The sequence below is a fragment of the Chlorocebus sabaeus genome, chromosome 3 (assembly GCF_047675955.1).
Source record: "Chlorocebus sabaeus isolate Y175 chromosome 3, mChlSab1.0.hap1, whole genome shotgun sequence".
In the NCBI taxonomy this organism is placed as follows: Eukaryota; Metazoa; Chordata; class Mammalia; order Primates; family Cercopithecidae; genus Chlorocebus; species Chlorocebus sabaeus.
The window spans coordinates 80715647-80738396 of record NC_132906.1 but is presented as its reverse complement, the minus strand read 5'-3'; the positions used below and the strand labels follow the sequence as shown (position 1 = coordinate 80738396).

Sequence of the window (22750 nt, the reverse complement as noted above, 5' to 3'; positions counted from 1 at the left end):
CCCTAGCGAAGGTATCTGTGTGGTTCTCAGAGCCTGGGGTGGGGAGACGTTCTTTTCCCAAGGGCTATCAGGTCGAATTCTGTCTCTGAATAGCAAAAAACTTCTTATATGCTGGGAAGAACCTTCAGTAAGAAAAAGCAGCCTCCGAAGCCTTCGTAGGGTCACGGGGCTGGGGGTACTTTGCTGGAGATTTAGACTATTTGATCTCTTTCCTCCCACCCCACCTCACTCCCTTATCCGAAGCTTACCAACACTATGCTAAATGGACTCTGAAAATTAGGTACAAGGCTTCAGGTTCTATGCAGCAAGCACCTGCCTCCATCTGCCAAGACCTCCAGGTTGGCTGGAGATTTTCACTCACTCAATGAAGGATGCTTTATTCTCTTCCTGCCCCACCAGGTCTCAGCCTCCTGGCTGGCCTTGTTTGTGATTCTGATGGGTTTTTCCAAGTCAGCTGCCTGAGCTTAAAACGATGGATGGGCTGTGAAGGTCCCTCACACCTGGCACGTCCCTCCACGTTCTCTCTTCCTGTCAGCTCTTGAGTCAACCGAAGAACAATGTTGAAGTAGCAGGGCAGCTGGTGTCCCTGCTGCAAGCTATAGGGGTGGTTTCACACTGAAGGAGGCCTTTGGCATATGACCTTCAGGGGAACCCACCTCCTCCTAGCCAGTAGCAAGAAGAAAGAACTTCTAACATTGGGTTCTTTTGGGCTAATATTGCTCTAAGTCAGCGGTTTTTAAACTTGAACATGCATCAGGCTTATCTGAGTGAGGGCTTGTTCCAGCAGTGGGGCTTGCTGGGCCCCTCGCCTAGAGTCTCAGGTGCAGGGTAGAGCTCATGCACTGACATTTGGCCACATTCCCACGTGGTGTGATGCTGCTGGTCCCAGGCCCACGCTTTGAGAGCCACAGCTCTAAAGAACCCCTGGGTTCTTTTTTTTGACCCCTGCCCATGTGCAAATGTGGCTACTGTGTCCTAAAAATTAGGCTGTGGGAAGGTCTAGTATAGTCTGGCCCATGGCTTGTCCGTGTGGGTACATGTCCATGACAGTGAAGCACTGGGTAAATTAGCAGGTAGAACTTGAGAATTAGTCTGCCGGTGCTGTCTTAACATAGGGAGGGCTGGGCACTGTGGCTCACGCCTGTAATCTCAGCGTTTGGAGAAGCTGAGACAGGCAGATCATTTTAGCTCAGGAGTTTGCAATCAGTCTGGGCAAGCTAGCAAAACCCTGTCTCTACAAAAAAAAAAAAAAAAAAAAAAATATTAGCTGGGCGTGGTGATGCGCACCTCTAGTCCCAGCTACTCAGGATGCTGAGGCCGGAGGATCACTTGAGCCCAGGAGGCAGAGGTTGCAGTAAGCTAAGATTGCTCCACTGTGCTCCAGCCGGGGCAACAGAGAAACCGTGTCTGAAACAACAACAAAACAAAAACAAAGAAGAGAATAGAAATGAATGGGAGTGATAAATGAATGTGGTTCAGCTGGGCTGGTCAGGATGCACCTGAATCGCTTATCTATTTACTTACCATGAGAGGATAAAATAATCTTGCCTTGAAGAAATGTATATCCTCAGGGGGCAGGAACCTAAGCCCATAAACAGCACTCTTCCACTGTGAGTTAGAGTTGTGGAAAATGAGGTACTATGAGATCAGTGAAAGCAGCAACTAGGAGAGTTTGTCTAAGCAGGAGGGTTTGCCTACTTTCGATTTGCCCAGTTTGGATGGAATGCTAAATGTTTGCATGGTCCTTCACATCCCTTACAAAATGTCCTGAGTAAGATTATTCCATTTTTGGTTCACTTGGGTTTTTTTGTTTGTTCGTTTGTTTTTTGAGACCGAGTCTTGCTCTGTCACCCACACTGGAGTGCAGTGGCGTGATATCAGCTCACAGCAACCTCTGCCTCCTGAGTTCAAGCAATTCTCCTGTCTCAGCCTCCAGAGTAGCTGGGATTACAGGTGCATGCTACTACGCCTGGCTAATTTTTGTATTTTCAGTAGAGACGGGGTTTTGCCATGTTGGCCAGGATGGTCTCAACCTCCTGACCTCAGGTGATCCACCTGCCTCGGCCTCCCCAAGTGCTGGGATTACAGGCATGAGCCACTGTGCCAGGCCAGGATTTTTTGATTAATAATTTTTTTCTACTGCCCTTTGAGTTACTGAACCATTCCATGAAGAACAAACAGGACTTACTCAATGGGCTAGTTGAGCTACCAGGAATCCTCCCTAGAAAATGGGACTGCCACTCTTCCCCATGGTGGAGCTGCTGATGACTGGGGGCCTGGTGTGGAATTTTGGAGCTGAGACTGCCCAGCCAGCTGTGTTCCCATGGCAGGGACAGAAGCTCTCAGACACAAATGCATCTTGATTCTGTGCCTTACAGGAGAGAAAGTGGGTAGGTGTCCCAGGTGAGCCGAAAAGGAAATAAAAACAAGGGTCAGGCCTGAGGAACTTTTCCACATTCTTCCTTGAGGACAGTGAGAGAAAGAGGGAGTATTCTCTGCTGAGTGAGCACAGTTGACTCATCATCCTGGGGTTGCAACACAAAAAACAAGGGAGTCACTCTTTTGTACCTTTGTCCCTTGGTTTCAGAAGCTGGAAGTGTATTGCGGAGGACACTGGACCCTGGGGTCACCTCACGGATGTGATAGAAAGGAGGCTGCGTCAGTCAGGGCGGGCCACACCTCTGCTCTCGGCCCCTGTGGTTTTTAGGGTGTAGGATGAGGGCAGCTGTGAGAGCACAGTTAAAGCACAGGCTCAGCCACTGGGAAGTGCCACAGCTCGGGGCAGAGGGACAGGGCCTTTCACAGAGGCTTAAGGAGGAAGGTCTAGTTCCTCTCCCAGTTCCTAGACTGGAGACTTCTCAAAGCCCCTCACTGGGCTGCGGAAAGGGGCCTCTCATTGCAGAGAGGGTTTAGGGTCCTCCAGGTGTGATGTGGGGATATGGAACAACAGGTCCGTGTCCCGAGGGAATTTTGGTTCAGAGATCAGATTAACAACTAGAAAAGTCACAAAACGTACTTACATAAGAAGGCTGGTTAAAAGTTCTCAAACTCGGCATTTAGAACTTCTACAATCTGCCCCTAGTGACAAGATTTTATTATAAGCTCTATTAGGACATGGCAGACATTTATACATTTGAGATGTTCTTGAGGAAATAAACTTTTTCCTTTTTTTCCATTAAATCAAAACACCTTGCAGAGAAAAGGGAATGCTTATACACTGCTGGTGGGAGTGTAAATTAGTCCAGCTATTGTGGAAAGCATTGTGGCGACTCCTCCAAGAACTACCATTTGACCCAGCAGTCCCATTACTGAGTATATACCCAAAAGAATATAACTCATTCTACCATAAAGACACACGCACACATATGTTCACTGTAACACTATTCACACTAGCAAAGACATAGAATCAACCTAGATGCCTGTCAATGATAGACTAAAGAAAACGTGGTACATATACACCATGGAATACTACGCAGCAATAAAAAAGAACAAGATCATGGATAGAGCTGGAGGCCATTATCCTCAGCAAACTAACAGGAACAGAAAACCAAACACGGCATGTTCTCACTTATAAGCAGCAGCTAAATAATGAGAAGACAAAGACACAGAGGGGAACAACACGGAGTGGGGCCTACTTGAGGGTAGAGGGTAGGAGGAGAGAGAGGTTTGGAAAAAAAACTATTAGGCACTAGGCTTAGTACCTAAGTGGAAAAATAATCTGTGCACAAAACCCTGAGTCACAAGTTACCTATATAACAAACCTGCACATGTACCCCTAAAACCAAAGTTAAAATAATACATAAATATTACAAGTTTAAAAAAAAATAAATCAAGACACCTAAACTCACATGATGTACTTGTTTCCTGTGGTGGCCGTAACAAAAACACCACAAACTGGGGAATTCGAAACAACAGAAAAGTCTTCTCTCACAGTCCTGGAGACTGGGAGCCCAGAGTCAAGGGGTCAGCAGGGCCACACTCCCTCCGAAGGCTCTAGGGGAGAAGCCGTTCCAGGCCTTTCTCTTGCTTCTGGTGTGACTGGTGGTCTTTGGCATTCTTTGGCTTGTGGACACACCCCTGCCATCTCTGCCAGCCCATCTGTCTCTGTGTCACTTTTCCTCTTCTTAGAAGCACTCTACTCGCATTAGATGAGGGACCACCCTGTCCCAGTATGACCTGGTCTTCACTAATTACGTCTGCAACCATCCTATTTCCAAATAAGGTCGTGTTCTGAGATTGAGAAGGATGTGAATTTGTGGGGGGATGGGCAGGACACTATTCAACACCCCAACATGATAACAAAGTATTCTCTCTGAAATACATCCATGGCTTATAGATGACTTTAGATAGAAAACATTTGTAGGGTAAAGATAACTCCATCACGATCGTCAGCTCAGATGCTATGTTTGGTGACCAGTGTCTTCCTCCAGCAAGAGAGATGGGTTTTCTGGTCATAGTTTCTGGTCATCTGTAAACAGTCCACTTAATAAGAGAGTTGGTATGTAGAAAACAGGCCCCAGAGTGATCTAGGAGACACAGGTGATTTGCCTCCAGTTCTAAACACGCCGTTCCTGTTCTGTTGATGCGGTACTGTGGACCTACAGATAAAGCTTCCAGGCAGTCTTCGTGCACAGTGTTTCACTTTTCTTGTTTTTGAAAAATATAGCTGTTTCTGCTATGCATGCTAATTCTAAAATTAGAAGACTGAAAAAAATAAGTCACCTGACATTTTTATGGAGAGTTGTTAGATAATATCCAATGAAATTTAAAATACACATTTTATATATATATATATATTTTTATATATATATATTATTTTTTTTTCGAGACAGGGCCTCGCTCTGTCACCCAGGCTGGAGTGCAGTGGCGTGATCTCAGCTCACTGCAAGCTCTGCCTCCCAGGTTCACGCCATTCTCCTGCCTCAGTCTCCCGAGTAGCTGGGACTACAGGCGCCCACCACCGTGCCCGGCCAATTTTTTGTATTTTTAGTAGAGACGGGGTTTCACCATGGTCTTGATCTCCTGACCTCATGATCCGCCCGCCTCGGCCTCCCAAATACACATCATATTTTAACAGCATTCTACTTCTAGAACTTTCTTACAGATATTCTCATGATAGGAAAGAGCCATGTGCAACCCAAATATTAGGTTGGTGCAAAATTAATTGCGGTTTTTGCCTTTTTTTTTTTTTTTTTTTTTTTGAGACGGAGTCTTGCTCTGTTGCCCAGGCTGGAGTGCAGTGGTGCGATCTCAGCTCACAGCAACCTCTGCCTTCTGGGTTCAAATGATTCTCCTGCCTCAGCCTCCTGAGTAGCTGAGACTACAGGCACATGCCACCATGCCCTGCTAATTTTTGTATCTTGGGTAGAGACGGGGTTTCACTATCTTGGCCATGTTGGTCTTGATCTCCTGATATCATGATCCACCAGCCTCAGCCTCCCAAAGTGCTAGGATTACAGGCGTGAACCACAGCCCCCGGCCTTGCCATTACTTTTAATCCATCGTGTGGGCAGAAAACTTGCATTCTGTTTTATAACCTAAATTCATACTTAACCATGATTGTAAAGCATTTTTTTCTAGTCATGATTTACCACTTAAAAAAAAAAAAAAAAGTCTTTGTGTGTATAAGTTAGGGTCTTCAACCTCATTGCCTTGAAAAACAACCCTCCAAAAGACCAGGAGATTGGTTCTTTTTTTTTTTTTTTTTGAGACAGAGTCTCGCTCTGTCACCTAGGCTGGAGTGTAGTGGTGCTATCACAGCTCACTGCAGCCTTGACCTCCCTGGCTTAAGTAATCCTCCTGCCTGAGCCTCCCAAGTAGCTGGGACTACAGGCACGTGCCACTATGCCTGGCTAACTTTTGTATTTTTTGTAGAGGTGGGGTCTTGCCACATTGCCCAGGCTTGTTTCCTTTTAATTTAGTGACACTTATGTATCTTTAGCATCATTTTCTCCTATGACAACGTACAATATAATCAGGGCCACCGTTTCTGTTGCCTGTTGGGTGTGTGGAACTGATGCTGTCCCAGAGGCTGGTATCTGCTTCCCTTTGTGTTCTCTCCTCTTCTCTCCTTCTGGAGTCTGCTCTGAGGAAGAGTCTGTCTTCTCTCTCTCTCTCTCTCTCTCTCTTATTTTTTTTGATTGAGATGGAGTCTCGCTCTGTAGTCCAGGCTGCAGTGCAGTGGCGCAATCTCGGTTCACTGCAAGCTCCGCCTCCCAGGTTCACGCCATTCTCCTGCCTTAGACTCCCGAGTAGCTGGGACTACAGGCGCCCGCCACCGTGTCCAGCTAATTTTTGTAACTTTAGTAGAGACGGGGTTTCACCGTGGTCTCGATTTCCTGACCTCGTGATCTGCCCACCTTGGCCTCCCAAAGTGCTGGGATTACAGGCGTGAGTCACTGCGCCCGGCGGGTCTCTCTTCTCTTTAACCTGAGCATGTATTTGTTTATTTACCCTCGGCAGTCTTGCATTTAAAGTGAGCCTGACTCTTAGTTCTGAAGGAAAGGTGTTCTTCTAGACTAAAAATATCCAGGTGTAGATCAGGAAGCTAATTTGGAGAGCAAGGGTTGCTGTACTAACATCCGGGAAAATCATCTCACCTGACTACCCAGCCCCTACCTGAGGCAGGACTTAGGACTGTCCTGAGATCTTTCCTGTTTTGCCAAACAGCTTTGTGACACGTTGAACCCTGGAGCACTGTGTGGCCTGGCTCACCTTTCCCTGAAGCTGAGAGCAGGTTGGAAATCAACTGTCTGTCAGCATGTCCAAAGGTGGCTGGATCCTGGGCCCCAGAGAGATCACTTCTTCCTGAAGGAGGACAGGAATGGCGTTCAAAGATTCATGCCTGTAGTTACAGGAACAAGATGCTGAAATTTGTAGGTAATTTACAAAACCATGAGAGGTCAGTCATGTCAGGCCTCTGCAGCCTATGATTTTAGATAGTCATGTGTGGAAGGCTTTTTAAAAGACAGGAGGATATCTGAAGCTAAAGCAGTAAGTTGTGACTATTGTGGTTGAATTGTTTATCCTCCAAAATGCATATATTGAAGCCCAATACCTTGGAGTGTGACCTTTCTTGGGAATAGAGTCATTGCAGATGTAATTCACTAAGATGAAGTCATACTGGGGAAGGGTGGCCCCTAATTCAATATGAGCAGTGTCCTCACAAAAAGAGGAAATCTGGACTGGACATGGTGGCTCGTGCCTGTAATCTCAGTACTTTGGGAGGCCCAGGTGGGAGGATCACTTGAGACAAGAAGTTTGAGACCAGCCTGGGTAACATAGCAGACCTTAGCTCTACAAAAATTTCAAAACTTAGCCGACATGGCTGCACACGCCTGTGGTCCCAGCTGCCCAAGAGGCTGAGGTGGGAGGATCCCTTGAGCCCAGGAGTTCAAGGCTGCAGTGAGCTATGATCGTGCCACTGCACTGCAGCCTGGGCAACAGAGCAAGACTTTATCTCAAAAATAGCAACAATATTAAAAATGAGTAAAAAGAGGAGATTTGGACACAGACTCACACACAGGGCAAACGCCACGTGAGTATGGTGGCAGAGGTGGAGGTGATGTTCTTTCGAGACTGGGAACACCAAAGCTGGGCCTCAAAACACCGGGAGACAGGCACGGGACAGATTCTCCCTCGCGTCCTCCGAAGGACCCACCCTGCTGACCTCCATCTGAGACTCGCAGCCTCTAGAACTGTGAAAGACCACATTTCCATGTTGTAAGCCACGCAGTCTGAGGCGCTTTGTAAGGCAGCCCTGGCAGACTCCTACACTGACCAGGAGCTGTCCCCATGCTGGAGCCATGGACACCCAAGCTGAGGGAGGAACTGTGTTAAAGAAAGGTGAAGGCAGGCTGTCCAGCACACACCAGACGGTGCGGGGCTTGACTATGCACGCAAAGGTGCAGGCAGGGCAGCTCATGACCCACGTAGGCAGGAAGAGTGGCCCTGTGACAGCAGGGGCTGATGACAGGTGGCCCACTGCCAAGGAGCCAGGGCCAGGCTGCAGCTGAGTGGTTTCGTGTTCCATGTCTCTCTTGTGAGGGTGCTGGGCAGAAAGATCCACCCCCCTGCCCCGCCCACCTCACTAGAACCCTCGGAGGTCCTGAGGGAGGTGGAGCCCCTCACGGCCTTCCCATTCTCTTGTGTTCTGGAAGGACCACCAGGCGTCTGCTGAGACTCAGGTCAGCTGCAGTCAAGCCTTGGCCTGGTGGCCTGCGTGCAAGGTCCACAGGGCTAGGCTGCTGTCCACACGGCATCACGCCCGGTCACTTGATAAACCCACAGGCTCCGGCACGAGTCTGCCCACATGGTTTCTAAGTTAATTTCCTACTGCTGGGGGTTACTGAGATTTCTTCATTTTGGAATCTAATACCTCATTTGCTTTGAGCAGTGGTGCAGGAGAGAGAAGCAGGAGTTTGATGAAAGTGGCATTCGAATACCACACATCAGCACGTTCTATGTTTATGTCCCTGTTTGTTTATGGATCAGAGGAACTGCAGCACCTTCCTAGTGGGGAAGAATGTAGCTGTGGAAAAGGAGGCCTTTTTTTTGGTGGGGACGGAGTCTCCCTTTGTCACCCAGGCTGGAGTGCAGTGGTATGATCTCAGCTCACTGCAACCTCTACCTCCTGGGTTCAAGCAATTCTCAGGCCTCAACTTCTTGAGTAGCTGGGATTACAGGCAGGTGGCTACATTTTGTATATTTAGTTGAGATGGGATTTCACCATGTTGGCCAGGCTGGTCTGAAGCTCCTGGCCTCAAGTGATCCACCTGCCTCGGCCTCCCGAAGTGCTGGGATTACAGGAGTGTAGCTAATTTTTGTATATTTAGTAGAGATGGGATTTCACCATGTTGGCCAGGCTGGTCTCAAGCTCCTGGACTCAAGTGATCCCCCCACCTTGGCCTCCTAAAATGCTGGGATTACAGGTGTGAGCCACCATGCCTGTCCCCGAAAAGGAGGCTATTTCTGTGAAGAGCAGTTGAGGACAGGCGCAGCCTGGGTGCCGGCTATGCCTTCATGGCGGCCCCAGCAGGAGGACCCCTGGTATGGAATGCAGCCCATGCCTCAGTCACCAGCAGTGCAGCCATCAGGGACACCTTTTCTGACTGGAATGAGTGGCCCTCGCTCACTTGTCAAGCCAGGCCTCCCTGGGCTGCATCCGGCCTAGAAGCCCACACTTTTCTAATCCACACCAGAATGCCGGGTGGACAAGCAGAGTCCCCGAGGCTGGGAAAGGCGGCAAAACATTCAAATCCAAGAAGAAAAAAATTATCAAGCTGGGCAAGAAACAGCCTCAACAAGAGCCACTCCAGAAACAAGGGCTTTGGGCTACAGGCGCTGAATTTCTTCTAAAGCTAACCTGACTCTGATGGTGCAAGAGCCCATTTAAGGAAAGAAAAACGCTTTTCATTGCTCGATCAAAGTTAATCCATTTTGGAAAAAAACATCAAACCAAGTGTGTGACACCAGGCACCCACACCCTTCCTCTTTCCCACCACCCCACCCCTGTCCTCAGGGCAGTCACAGTGGAGCCTGGTGTAGGTCCCACCGCTGCTTTTTGAAGTGGCACATGCTTTATTTTCTTAACAAGAAGTGAGAGACAGCCTATGCTAAAAGAGGCTCTGTGACGTTTTTTTGAAGTAGAACCCCTCACTCTGCCAGGGCAGCAGTAAAGTGCCTAAAGAACCCTGAGAAAGAGAGAGGATTTGGGAAGCTGAGGAGGTAGAGAGAGACCACATAGCAGGCGCAGTTCTGAAAGGGTTCAAATGGAGACAGAAAACTAGTCATGTGGACGGACAGCTGGGGTGGAGGAGGATGGAGCTGCAGTCAGACCCTAGGGGGCCTCGAATGCCAGGCCAAGGAGCAGGGCTTCACCTGCAGGAAGGAGAGAGCACGCAAGGTTTGGGAACAAGGTTCTCCACGCAGGGAAGCTAAGCTAAGGTGGACAGGCCAGGTGGAGTACAGAGCAAAGCAGGTGACCCTGGACAGGGGCCATGCCTAGCAAGCACCTCCCCGCCTCAGGCATGTTTCTGCATCAGCTCACTAGCATGGCTTTGGAGCAACAGGCCCTTCACTCTCCCTAGCTCCTGCCTGGTGCACACCATAGCAACGTCCACCTAAAAAGCAGTTTGAAAGACAATATGATGCTTGTCGTGATGGCTTGTATTTGAGAAGACCACTTTGCTCTGGTCCACACCATCCTCATCCCCATGGTCTGACTTCCAGTGTGACATCATCAGGCCCTTCTACTTTGGGTCAATGTAAGTGATCCTGGAGGGGGCTCTTTCTTCTTCGATGGCCACCTCCTCACCCCTGCCAGCGGTCCCCCATGGTAAATTCTTGTCTGTGTTTTAAGTCAGTCCATTCTAAATATCCATCCACACTCAATTAAGAATCTGCCAAGTTGGCTGGGCACAGTGGCTCACATCTGTAATCCCAGCAGTTTGGGAGGCCGAGGCAGGTGGATCACTAGGTCAGGAGATCGAGACCATCCTGGCTAACACGGTGAAACCCCGTCTCTACTAAAAATACAAAAAAATTAGCCGTGGTGGCGGGCGCCTGTAGTCCCAACTACTCAGGAGGCTGAAGCAGGAAAATGGTGTGAACCCAGAAGGCAGAGCTTGCAGTGAGCTGAGATTGCATCACTGCACTCCAGACTGGGTGACAGAGCAAGACTCCGTCTCAAAACAAAACAAAACAAAACAAAAAATCTGCCAAGTTGTCTTCCTGCGATGCAGTGAATAAAAAAACCTCATTTTATTCATTGTAGGTTCAATCTTATTAACTAACTTTCAGAGAAAGTGGTAGATTGTGTCAGTTTGTTCCTGAAACTGGGTAATTTATAAAGAAAGAAGGTTTAATTCACTTATGGCTCTGCAGGCTGTACAGGAAGCATGGTGCTGGCATCTGTTCACTTCTGGGGAGGCCTCAGGAAACTTACAATCATGTTGGAAGGCAAAGGGGGAGCAGGCATGTCACATGGCTGGAGCAAGAAGTGAGCGGGGAGGTGCTACATACTTTTAAACAACCAGATCTCATGAGAATTCACTATTGTGAAGACACTACCAAGGGAGAGGGTGCTAAACCATTCGTGAGAAACTGTCCCCATGATCCAATCTCCTCCCCCAGGCCCCACCTCCAACATTGAGCATTATATTTCAATATGAGATTTGGGCAGGGACATGCATTCAAACTATGTAATTCCCCCTGGCCTCTCCAAATCTCATGTCCCTCTCACATTTCAAAATAAAATCATGCCTTCCCAATAATCCCCCAAGGTCTTTTTTCTTTTTTTTTTTTTTTTTTGAGACGGAGTCTTGTTCTGTCACCTAGGCTGGAGTGCAGTGGCGCAATCTCTGCTCACTGCAAGCTCTGCCTCCCAGGTTCACGCCATTCTCCTGCCTCAGCCTCCTGAGTAGCTGGGACTACAGGTGCCTGCCACCACGCCCGGCTAATTTTTTTGGTATTTTTAGTAGAGATGGGGTTTCACTGTGTGAGCTGGGATGGTCTCGATCTCCTGACCTTGTAACCTGCCCGCCTCAGCCTCCCAAAGTGCTAGGATTACAGGCGTGAGCCACCATGCCTGGCCATCTCCCAAAGTCTTGATTCATTCCAGCGATAACTCAGAAGTCCAAGTCCAAAGTCTCATCTGAGGCAAGGCAAGTCCTTTCCACCTATGAACCTGCACAATCAAAAACAAGTTACTTACTTCTAAGATACAATGAGAGTATAGGTGTTGGGTAAACATTCCCATTCCAAAAGGGAGAAATTGTCCACAAGCAAAGGGCTAAAGGCCCCACCCAGGTTCAGAATCCAGCAGGGCAGTCACTAAATCTTAAAGTTCCACAATAGTTTCCTGTAACCTCTGTGTCCCACGTCAAGGGCACACTGATCCAAGAAGTGGGGTGCCAGGGCCTTGGGCAGCTTTGCCCTTGTGGCTTTGCAGTGTTCCGCTCCAGAGGCTGCTCTTACATGTTGTTGAGTGCCTGTGGCTTTTCTGTGCTGAGGGTGCAAGATGTTGGTGGATCTACCATTCTGGGGTCTGGAGGATGATGGCCTTCTTCTCACAGCTCCACTAGGCAATGCCTCAATGGGGACTCTGTGTGGGAGCTCCAATCCCACCTTTCCCCTCCATACTGCCCTAGCAGAGTTTCTCTGTGAGTGCTCCACCCCTGCAGCAGGCTTCTGCCTGGACATCCAGGCTTTTCCATATATCCTCTGAAATCTATGCAGAGACTCCCAAGCCTCCTTCAGTTTTGCAGTCTGTACACCATATGGAAGCCACCAAGGGTTATGGCTTGCATCGTCTGAAGCAGCAGCCTGGGCTGTATCTTGGGCCCTTTGAGCCAAGGCTGGAGACTAAGTGGCTGGGATGCAAGGAGCAGTGTCCTGAGGCTGCATAGGGCTGTGGGGCCCTGGACTGGCCCGTGAAACCATTCTTCCCTTCTAGGCCTCCAGGCCCTGTGATGGGAGGGGTTGCCAGGAAGGTCTCTGAAATGCCTTAGAGGCCTTTCCCCCATTGTCTTGAGTGTTAGCACTTGACTCCTTCTCAGTTATACAAATATCTCTGGCAAGTGGTTGCTCCACAGCCTGAATTCCTCTGCTGAAAAAGCATTTTCTTTCTCTGCCACATAGCCAGGCTGTAAATTTTCCCAATTTTTACACTCTGCTTCCCCTTTAAACATAAGTTCCAGCTTTAAGTCATTTTATTTGCTCCCACTTATGAGCATAGGTTGTTAGATGCATCCAGGTCACATCTTGAATGCTTTGCTGCTTAGAAATTTCTTCTACCAGATATCCTAGGTCATCGCTCTTACGTTTAAAATTCCACAAATTCCTAGGGCGTGGACACAATGCAGTCAAGTTCTTTGCTAAGACATGACAAAAGTGACCTTTGCTCTAGTTCCCAATAAGTTCCTCATTTCCACTTGAGACCTCTTCAGCCTGACCTTCATGGTCCATGTCACTGTTTGCATTTTGATCACAACCATTTAGACAGTTTCTAAGAAGTTCCAAACTTTCCCTCATCTTCCTGTCTTCTTCTGAGCCCTCCACACTCTTCTGACCTAGCCCATTCCAAAGCTTTTCTACATTTTCTGATCTCTTTATAGCAATGCCCCATTCCTTGCTACCACTTTTCTGTGTTGGGCCATTCTCGTATTGCTATAAGGAAACACCTGGGTAATTTATAAAGAAAAGAGATAAAACTGGCTCACGGTGCTGTAGGCTGTACAAGAAGTGTGGCAGCATCTGCTTCTGGTGAGGTCTCTGGAAGCCTCAAATCATGGCAGAAGATGAAGAAGGAGCAGGCATGTCACACGGCAAAACGAGGCACAAGAGAGAGCAAGGGGGAAGATGCTACATATATTATTTTCGTTTTTTAAATTACACTTTTAAGTTCTAGGGTACATGTGCACAACGTGCAGGTTTGTTACATATGTATACATGTGCCATGTTGATTTGCTGCACCCATTAACCTGTCATTTACATTAGGTATTTCTCCTAATGCTATCCCTCCCTAAATCTCCCACCTCACAATAGGCCCCAGTGTGTGATATTCCCCACCCTGTGTTCAAGTGATCTCATTGTTCAGTTCCCACCTATGAGTGAGAACATGTGGTGTTTGGTTTTCTGTCCTTGTGACACTTTGCTCAGAATGATGGTTTCCAGCTTCATCTATGTCCCTACAAAGGACATGAACTCATAGGGGTTTTTTATGGCTGCATAGTATTCCATGGTGTATATGTGCCACATTTTCTTAATCCAGTCTATCACTGATGGACATTTGGGTTGGTTCCAAGTCTTTGCTATTGTGAATAGTGCCGCAATAAACATACGTGTGCACGTGTCTTTATAGTAGCATGATTTATAATCCTTTGGGTATATACCCAGTAATAGGATGGCTGGGTCAAATGGTATTTCTAGTTCTAGATCCTTGAGGAATCACCACACTGTCTTCCACAATGGTTGAACTAATTTATATTCCCACCAATAGTGTAAAAGCATGCCTATTTCCCCACATCCTCTCCAGCACCTGTTGTTTCCTGACTTTTTAATGATCACCATTCTAACTGGCATGAGATGGCATCTCATTGTGGTTTTGATTTGCATTTCTCTGATGACCAGTGATGATGAGCATTTTTTTCATGTGTCTGTTGGCTGCATAAATGTCTTCTTTTCAGAAGTGTCTGTTCATATCCTTTGCCCACTTTTTGATGGGGTTGTTTGTTTGTTTTTCTTGTGAATTTGTTTAAATTCTTTGTAGATTCTGGATATTAGCCCTTTGTCAGATGGGTAGATTGCAAAAATGTTCTCCCATTCTGTAGGTTGCTTGTTCACTCTGATGATAGTTTCTTTTGCTGTGCAGAAGCTGTTTAGTTTAATTAGATCCCATTTGTCTATTTTGGCTTTTGTTGTCTTTGCTTTTGGTGGTTTAGTCATGAAGTCTTTGTCCATGCCTATGTCCTGAATGGTATTGCCTAGGTTTTCTTCTAGGGTTTTTATGGTTTTAGGTCTAACATTTAAGTCTTTAATCCATCTTGAATTAATTTTTGGATAAGGTGTAAGGAAGGAATCCAGTTTCAGCTTTCTACATATGGCTAGCCAGTTTTCCCAGCACCACTTATTAAATAGGGAATCCTTTCCCCATTTCTTGTTTTTGTCAGGTTTGTCAAAGATCAGATGGTTGTAAATGTGTGGTGTTATTTCCGAGGGCTCTGTTCTGTTCTGTTGGTCTATATCTCTGTTTTGGTACCAGTACCATGCTGTTTTGGTTACAGTAGCCTTGTAGTATAGTTTGAATCAGGTAGCATAATGCCTTCAGCTTTGTTCTTTTTGCTTAGGATTGTCTTGGCAATGCAGGCTCTTTTTTGGTTCCATATGAACTTTAAAGTAGTTTTTTCCAATTCTGTGAAGAAAGTCATTGGTAGCTTGATGGGGATAGCATTGAATCTATAAATTACCTTGGGCAGTATGGCCATTTTCACAATATTGATTCTTCCTATCCATGAGCATGGAATGTTCTTCCATTTGTTTGTGTCCTCCTTTATTTCATTGAGCAGTGGTTTGTAGTTCTCCTTGAAGAGGTCCTTCACATCCCTTGTAAGTTGGATTCCTAGGTATTTTATTCTCTTTGAAGCAATTGTGAATGGGAGTTCACTCATGATTTGCCTCTCTGTTTATCTGTTATTGGTGTATAGGAATGCTTGTGATTTTTACACATTGATTTTGTATCCTGAGACTTTGCTGAAGTTGTTTATCAGCTTAAGGAGATTTTGGGCTGAGACGATGGGGTTTTCTAAATATACAATCATGTCATCTGCAAACAGGGACAATTTGACTTCCTCTTTTCCTAATTGAATACCCTTTCTTTCTTTCTCCTGCCTGATTGCCCTGGCCAGAACTTCCAACACTGTGTTGAATAGGAGTGGTGAGAGAGGGCATCCCTGTCTTGTGCCAGTTTTCAAAGGAAATGCTTCCAGTTTTTGCCCATTCAGTATGATATTGGCTATGGGTTTGTCATAAATAGCTCTTATTATTTTGAGATACGTTCCATCAATACCTAGTTTACTGAGAGTTTTTAGCATGAAGTGCTGTTGAATTTTGTTGAAAGCCTTTTCTGCATCTATTGTGATAATCATGTGTTTTTTGTCTTTGGTTCTGTTTAGATGATAGGTTATGTTTATTGATTTGCATATGTTGAACCTGCCTTGCATCCCAGGGATGAAGTCAACTTGATCATGGTGGATAAGTTTTTTGATGTGCTGCTGGATTTGGTTTGCCAGTATTTTATTGAGGATTTTTGCATTGATATTCATCAGGGATATTGGTCTAAAATTCTCTTTTTTTGGTTGTGTCTCTGCCAGACTTTGGTATCAGGATGATGCTGGCCTCATAAAATGAGTTAGGGAGGATTCCCTCTTTTTCTATTATTGGGATGGTTTAAGAAGGAATGGTACCAGCTCCTCTTTGTACCTCTAGTAGAATTCGGCTGTGAATCCATCTGATCCTGGACTTTTTTTTTGTTGGTAAGCTATTAATTACTGCCTCAATTTCAGGGCCTGTTATTGTTCTATTCGGGGATTCAGTGTCTTCCTGGTTTAGTCTTGGGAGGGTGTATGCATCCAGGAATGTATCCATTTCTTCTAGATTTTCTTTCTAGTTTGTTTGCATAGAGGTGTTGATAGTATTCTCTGACGGTAGTTTGTATTTCTGTGGGATTGGTGGTGATATCCCCTTTATCATTTTTTATTGCATCTATTTTATTCTTCTCTCTTTTCTTCTTTATTAGTCTTGCTAGCAGGCTATCTATTTTGTTTATCTTTTTAAAAAACCGCTCTTTGATTCACTGATTTTTTGAAGGGTTTTTGTGTCGCTGCCTCCTTGAGTTCTGCTCTGATCTTAGTTATTTCTTGCATTCTAGCTTTTGAATTTGTTTGCTCTTGCTTCTCTAGTTCTTTTCATTGTGATGTTAGGGTGTCAATTTTAGACATTTCCTGCTTTCTCTTGTAGGCATTTAGTGCTATAAATTTCCCTGTACACACTGCTTTAAGTGTGTCCCAGAGATTCTGGTATGTTGTGTCTTTGTTCTCATTGGTTTCAAAGAACATCTCTATTTCTGCCTTCATTTTGTTAATTACCCAGTAGTCATTCAGGTGTAGGTTGTTAAGTTTCCATGTAGTTGTGTGATTTCGAGTGAGTTTCTTAATCCTGAGTTCTAATTTGATTGCATTGTCATCTGAGAGACAGTTTGTTGTGATTTCTGTTCTTTTACATTTACTGAGGAGGCTTTACTTCCAACTATGTGGTCAATTTTGCAATAAGTGTGATGTAGTGCTGGGTAGAATGTATTTTCTGTTGATTTGGGGTGGAGAGTTCTGTAGATATCTATTAGGTCTGCTTGGTGCAGAGCTGAGTTCAAGTCCTGGATATCCTTGTTAACCTTTTGTCTCATTGATCTAATGTTGACAGTGGGGTGTAAAAGTCTCCCATTATTTTTATGTGGGAAAGTCTCTTTGTATGTCTCTAAGGACTTGCTTTATGAATCTGGGTGCTCCTGTATTGGGTGCACAAACATTTAGGATAGTTATCACTTCTTGTTGAATTGATCCCTTTACCATTTTGTAATGACCTTGTCTCTTTTGATCTTTGTTAGTTTGAAGTCTGTTTTATCAGAGACTAGGATTGCAACCCCTGCCTTTTTTTTTCTTTCTGTTTGCTTGGTAGATCTTCCTCCATCCCTTTATTTTGAGCCTATGAATGTCTCTGCATATGAAATGTGTCTCCTGAATACAGAACACTGACGGGTCTTGACTCTTTATCCAATTTGCCAGTCTGTGTTTTTTAATTGGGACAATTAGCCCATTTACATTTAAGGTTAATATTGTTATGTGTGAATTTGATCCTATCATTATAATGTTAGCTGGTTATTTTGCCCGTTAGTTGATGCAGTTTCTTCCTATTGATGGATGGATGGTCTTTACAATTTGGCATGTTTTTGCTGTGGCTGGTACCAGTTGTTGCTTTCCATGTTTAGTGCTTCCTTCAGGAGCTCTTGTAAGGGAAGCCTGGTGGTGACAAAATTTCTCAGCATTTGCTTGTCTGTAAAGGATTTTATTTCTCCTTCACTTACGAAACTTAGTTTGGCTGGATATGAAATTCTGGGTTGAAAATTCTTTTCTTTAAAAAGAATTTTGGGAGGTCACAGTGGGTAGATCATTTGAGACCAGGAGTTCAAGACCAGGCTGGCCAACATGGTGAAACCCCACCTCTACTAAAAATACAAAAATTAGCCAGGCGTGGTGGCACATGCCTGTAGTCCCAACTACTCAGGAGGCTGATGCAGGAAAATGTCTTGAAGCCGGGAGGCAGAGGTTGCAGTGAGCTGAGATTGCCCTACTCCTATCCAGCCTGGGTAACACAGTGAGACTCCGTCTCAAAAATAAAAAATAAAATAAAATGACTGGATCTCGCAAGAACTCACTGTGGCAAGGACAGTACCAAGAGGGATGGTGCTAAAGCCCCTGTGATCCAATCACCTCCCACCAGGCCCCACCTCCAGGATTGAGTATTACATTTCAATATGAGATTTGGGTGGGGACATACCTGTGAACTACATTGTGGATGAAGAAATGGAAGCCCAGAGGGTAGTACCTTGATCAAGGCCACATGGCTAGGAGGAATGTCTCTACGCTGTGGTTCAATATCCTCATTCCCAAAAGCCCATGTCTTTCCACTGGCTAGATGCGGGGGCAATATTGAGAAAGTTCTCTCCTTAACTGAAAGACCACTTTTGCCATTAGCAAGTCCAAACTGTGTTCTTGCAGGGACCATTGGCTTCCTGGGGCTTTTGTGGGACTGACTTTGTGAACTTTACTCCTTTACTCCTGGCTTAGGAAACCATTTTCAGAGCAAGCACCAGAGCTTAGATTCTGCCAAATCCAGCTTAAAAGCCAGGTGCTAGATATGCACTTCTAAGCTCCAAGTAGAAAAATATAGTTGAGGAAAAAATTAATAAAGAGAGCATTTCACCAACAAACAAAATGTAGCAGGAAATTTGAGTCTTAATTATATGTAAATAGTGATTAAAGACCTGTATTTATAGAGTTTGGGGCAAACCTCTGTGTATTAGTTTCTAATTACTGCTGTAACAAAAAACCACAAGCTTAGTGGCTTCACACATGTGTCTTCTTGTAGTTCTGGAGGTCAGAAGTCCAAATTGAATTTTACTGGGCTAAAATCGAAAGTCTCTCGGGGGGAACCCTCCTTGCTTTTTCCAACTTCTCCAGGCTGCCACATTCCCTGGCTTGGGGACCCCTCCCCCAACACTTGCAGTCACTCCCCTGCTTTTGACCTTTTCTGACTCTCTTTAGGACACTTGTGATTATATTGGGTCTGTCTGGATAATCTAAGATAAACTCTTCATCTCAAGCCCCCAACTTAATCACGTCTGCAAGACCCTTTTGCCATGGAAGGGAACATATCCCTGAATCCCAGAGATTACCATATAGACATCTCTAGGGGACCACGATTCTGACCACCACCCCTTAAAATTTCAGAAACATGTCCTCAAAGCAGTATGTGAAGCTTACAGTATTCCTTCAGTTTCACTCTTGGTCGTGATAGAAAACAGTTATCTCTCTGCCTGAAAGTGAGGCCTTCTCTCTTTGATCTCAGCAAAATGCCTCATTCCTTCCAACTTCCGAAGTCTAGCTCCTAGAGGTGCACTCTCAGCAGCCTTCCAGTTGCTGAGGGAGTTATTAATTTCTAGGTAATAAAACATCAAAGTTAGAGTTTCCATCCCGAAATGGTTCAAAATATGGAGCATGCTTTATATAAATAGTAGGAAATATTCACATGGATGGGAGATTTCACTGAGTTGTGGGGAAGAAGGGAATCTATTTTTTCTCCTGTGTTCCCTGTCCCCCACCAACCCCCAAGTCAATAATCACATAAATATATAATATACATTTATTTCATCAAATTCTTTAAAGCAAAACCACTGCTGGGCCTAGAATAGCAAGAAGAGCCTGCATTGATACAGCGATTGCAACGTGTTGGGTGTTAACGAACAGTCCTATGCGAAGTCCAGATTCTAAACTGGGTTTGGCTCTGATCATAGTTCAACACGAGGGACCCCAGAGTGATACTAGAAACACTGGGCTACTCAAATATGCCTCTGAGGTTTACTAGCAGGGAACCAACGTAAACACGATTGCACCAAAGTAAACAGAATCTTGTGAGAGTTGATACTTGAGTTCAGTCTGAAGTCTCGATGTAAACACCGCTTCTGCACTTGAGCTAAGATAGCAATCCTGTTGACACAGGTATATTAAGATAAGAAATGCTGACTGCAGTGTTACACCCAGCAGACAGCTCTGGATTCTATCAAAGAAGTTAGCAACCTCTGCCCTGTAATAATAAAAGCAGTTCTCGGAATATACACTTTCAGAAAACAAAATGCCTTCTCAGTGATGTCTGGGTACTGAGTCTCAGATTTACACTTGCAGGGATTTCCTTTCCAGTAATTTAGTTCTGTGTATAATGATGTTAAGACCTAAGCTTTCTGAATGGCCTCTTTTCTGTAACCATAGTATGTTTGAAGTGGAGAAAAACTTTACCACTATTATTAAGCAAATAACAGGCACAAAATATTTAGCAAAGGCAAACGGACAACTCTGGAAAGATGAAATCTTTCCCTGCAAATAAAAATCCAGGGAACACAGGAAAGGAAGGTTTGTGATGAAGCCCGGGCTCTCCCTGCTGGATTTGGGTGATTTGGGTTTTCAGAGCTCGCTCCTGCTTCCCTGAAGAGGGCCAAGGATAACACGGACCTTTGTGTGACTTCACCCCTCTCGTTGACCTTGGGAGGCAATAGTCAGGCCATATTACCCAAAGTCTAAGTAGGCGAAGCGTAATGTGGTATTGCCATGTCCTCAAGAACATACAGCACTACAGCAATGATGCTTTGCACTCTCAGGCTGGTTTGCACCAAGCTTGCAAAATGGAAGCTTGCCCGACCAGCCCTTCCTATTCACTGGAGACTGGTGCTTTCCTGCCTGGTGTGAAAGATGGCCCAAGTCCACAGCGGGTGCACTGCCTCACCACGGACCTCCCAGGACACACAGGCCATGCTCGGCACAGGAGGGCTTGGTCACAGAAAGATGCTGCGGTGGACAGACACCACAAATGGTAGCGTGGCACCTGGGTCTACAGCAGCCTCCCTGTTGCCCTCTGGGCCTGCAAGATGAGGGGAAGGAACCGCTACTGAAACCTGGAAGGAAAGAGTTGTGTGGGAAGGGCTGACGTCAGAGAAGCCGTGACTGTCACTAGAGGTGATGGTCTGAGGTGACCTTGCAGGGAGGGCACCAGAAAAACAAATACCCCAGCGTTTCTTCCCTCCCTCTGATCTTCCCAGGGCTCCCTGTTGGCCAAACCCGATGGGAGCCAGGTCGAGACCTGGGACATGGATGAGCTCCTTGCAGGTCAGGCTCGGAGCTGAAGAAGAAGGACCCTCCTGGAAGGGCTTGTGGAACCCACAGTGCAGAGCTGGATCTGAGCGCTGTGCTCTGTGACTGATAAACGGGCCTTAGGAAACATGTCCCACAAACACTGAATTTCCGCTCTGCGGGAAGCGGTGCAGGGGCATGCTGAGGACCCTGAGGCAGGCGCGTCTCCCCCGTAATGATGCACTGAACGTTGTGGGATTTGTAGGACTCTTCTAGCAACCCCACAGGGCGGAGGTCGTCCTCATTCGATTATTGGGCTGGCCCGAAACAGATGGGCTCACCCGCCATGCACCTGGCAGGCCCCAGCATGAGACTCGGCCACAGGGTTGACTCCATGGCCCTCGTTCTTGGTGTATTGCTCTGGAGGCAGCCCCATCCCACGACAGGTCTTGCTCGCGAGGAAACCAGGTTATTCGTGTGGAGGAATCTCTGGCCAGAACTCTAACAGGCAGGAAGAGTTGGGAACCGGGGTCCTGTGAAACCAGTACAGTGTATTTCCTGCTTAGGACAAGGACTAAAATAACATCTAAAATGTTCTTTATTATTTTTTCTTTCTTTCTTTCCTGAGATGGAGTCTTGCTCTGTTGCCCAGGCTGGAGTGCAGTGGCTTTATCTCAGCTCCCTGCAACCTCCGCCTCCCGAGCTCAAGCGATTCTCCTGCATCAGCCTCCTGAGTAGCTGGCCTGCACCACCACGGCCGGCTAATTTTTGTATTTTTAGTAGAGACAGGGTTTCACCATGTTGGCCAGGCTGGTCTCCAACTCCTGACCTCAAATGATCCCCCCACCTCGGATGGAGGTGTGAGGTCCCACGTCCGGACCTAAAATGCTTTTAAGTGGGTAAAAATGCAAGACCATCTGGTAGGAGGCCCCTGGGGCCACCCTGAGCTGCAGGAGTGGAAATAACCCCAGCACAGGCTGACGGGACCAGGAGGGAAGGCGCCTGCCCGGGAAGGGGTGGTGAAGCCTGGAGGGCCCCGTGGTCAGGGTCAGGAAGGGAGTTCCTCTGCCAGGGTTGTGGCTTTGTTTATTGTGGGATAGGGCTTTGAACTTGCACATAATGAAAATATAAGGCAGTAAATCTACAAGGAAGGGCCCCAGAGGGAAGTGGTGTGGGAGATGGAGGAGGGCACTGTGGCGGAGGCTTCAGCAGGCTGTATGGCTCCTGTATTCGATTTCTACTCTGGATAGCTGGCGTGGTCTTCCTGGCGTTTGGAGCCAGGGAATTGATAAAACTTTCTGATGTAGAGCCATCAGGCAGCAGGACATCACAGCCTGCGTGTGGTCCTCCAAGTGTAGTCCCTAGACCAGCAGCACTGACTTCATCTTGACTCTTGTTAGAGACGCAAATCTCAGTTGCGGAGAGAAGTCAGTCTTCTCAAATACCAGCCACAGTGGCAAGCATTGACTTCCGGTTGAATTGCTTTTCATGTGGGCAGCTCTGCTGTAGTTTGCAACACATGGGCTGCCGTAGGGCTTTAAGGATTTAAAAATTTGTTATGGATACATAATAATTATACGTATTTATGGGACACATGATTTTTGATAGAGGCATATAATGTGTAGTGATCAAATCTGGATATTTGGAATATCCATCACCTCAAACCTTGGTCATTTCTTTGTGTTGAGAATATTCCAGATCTGCTATCTATTCTGTTTGTTTTTTGTTTTTTGGATTTTTTTCTTTGTTTGTGTTGGTTTGTTTTGATAGAGCCTCACTCTGGCCTAGGCTAGAGTGCA

The 22750-nt window shown here is 46.1% G+C and overlaps 1 protein-coding gene across 1 annotated transcript in view; it reads left to right on the top strand.

Moving 5' to 3' along the window:
• The first annotated feature begins 9790 nt into the window (after positions 1-9790).
• Positions 9791-22750, top strand: part of SLC15A1 (solute carrier family 15 member 1) — a 54542-nt gene continuing 41582 nt past the window's right edge. The window contains exons 1-2 of the mRNA XM_038007826.2: positions 9791-9904; positions 20921-20987. Of these exons, the coding sequence (XP_037863754.2) occupies positions 9791-9904; positions 20921-20987 (181 nt within the window). The remainder of the gene's footprint in view (positions 9905-20920; positions 20988-22750) is intronic.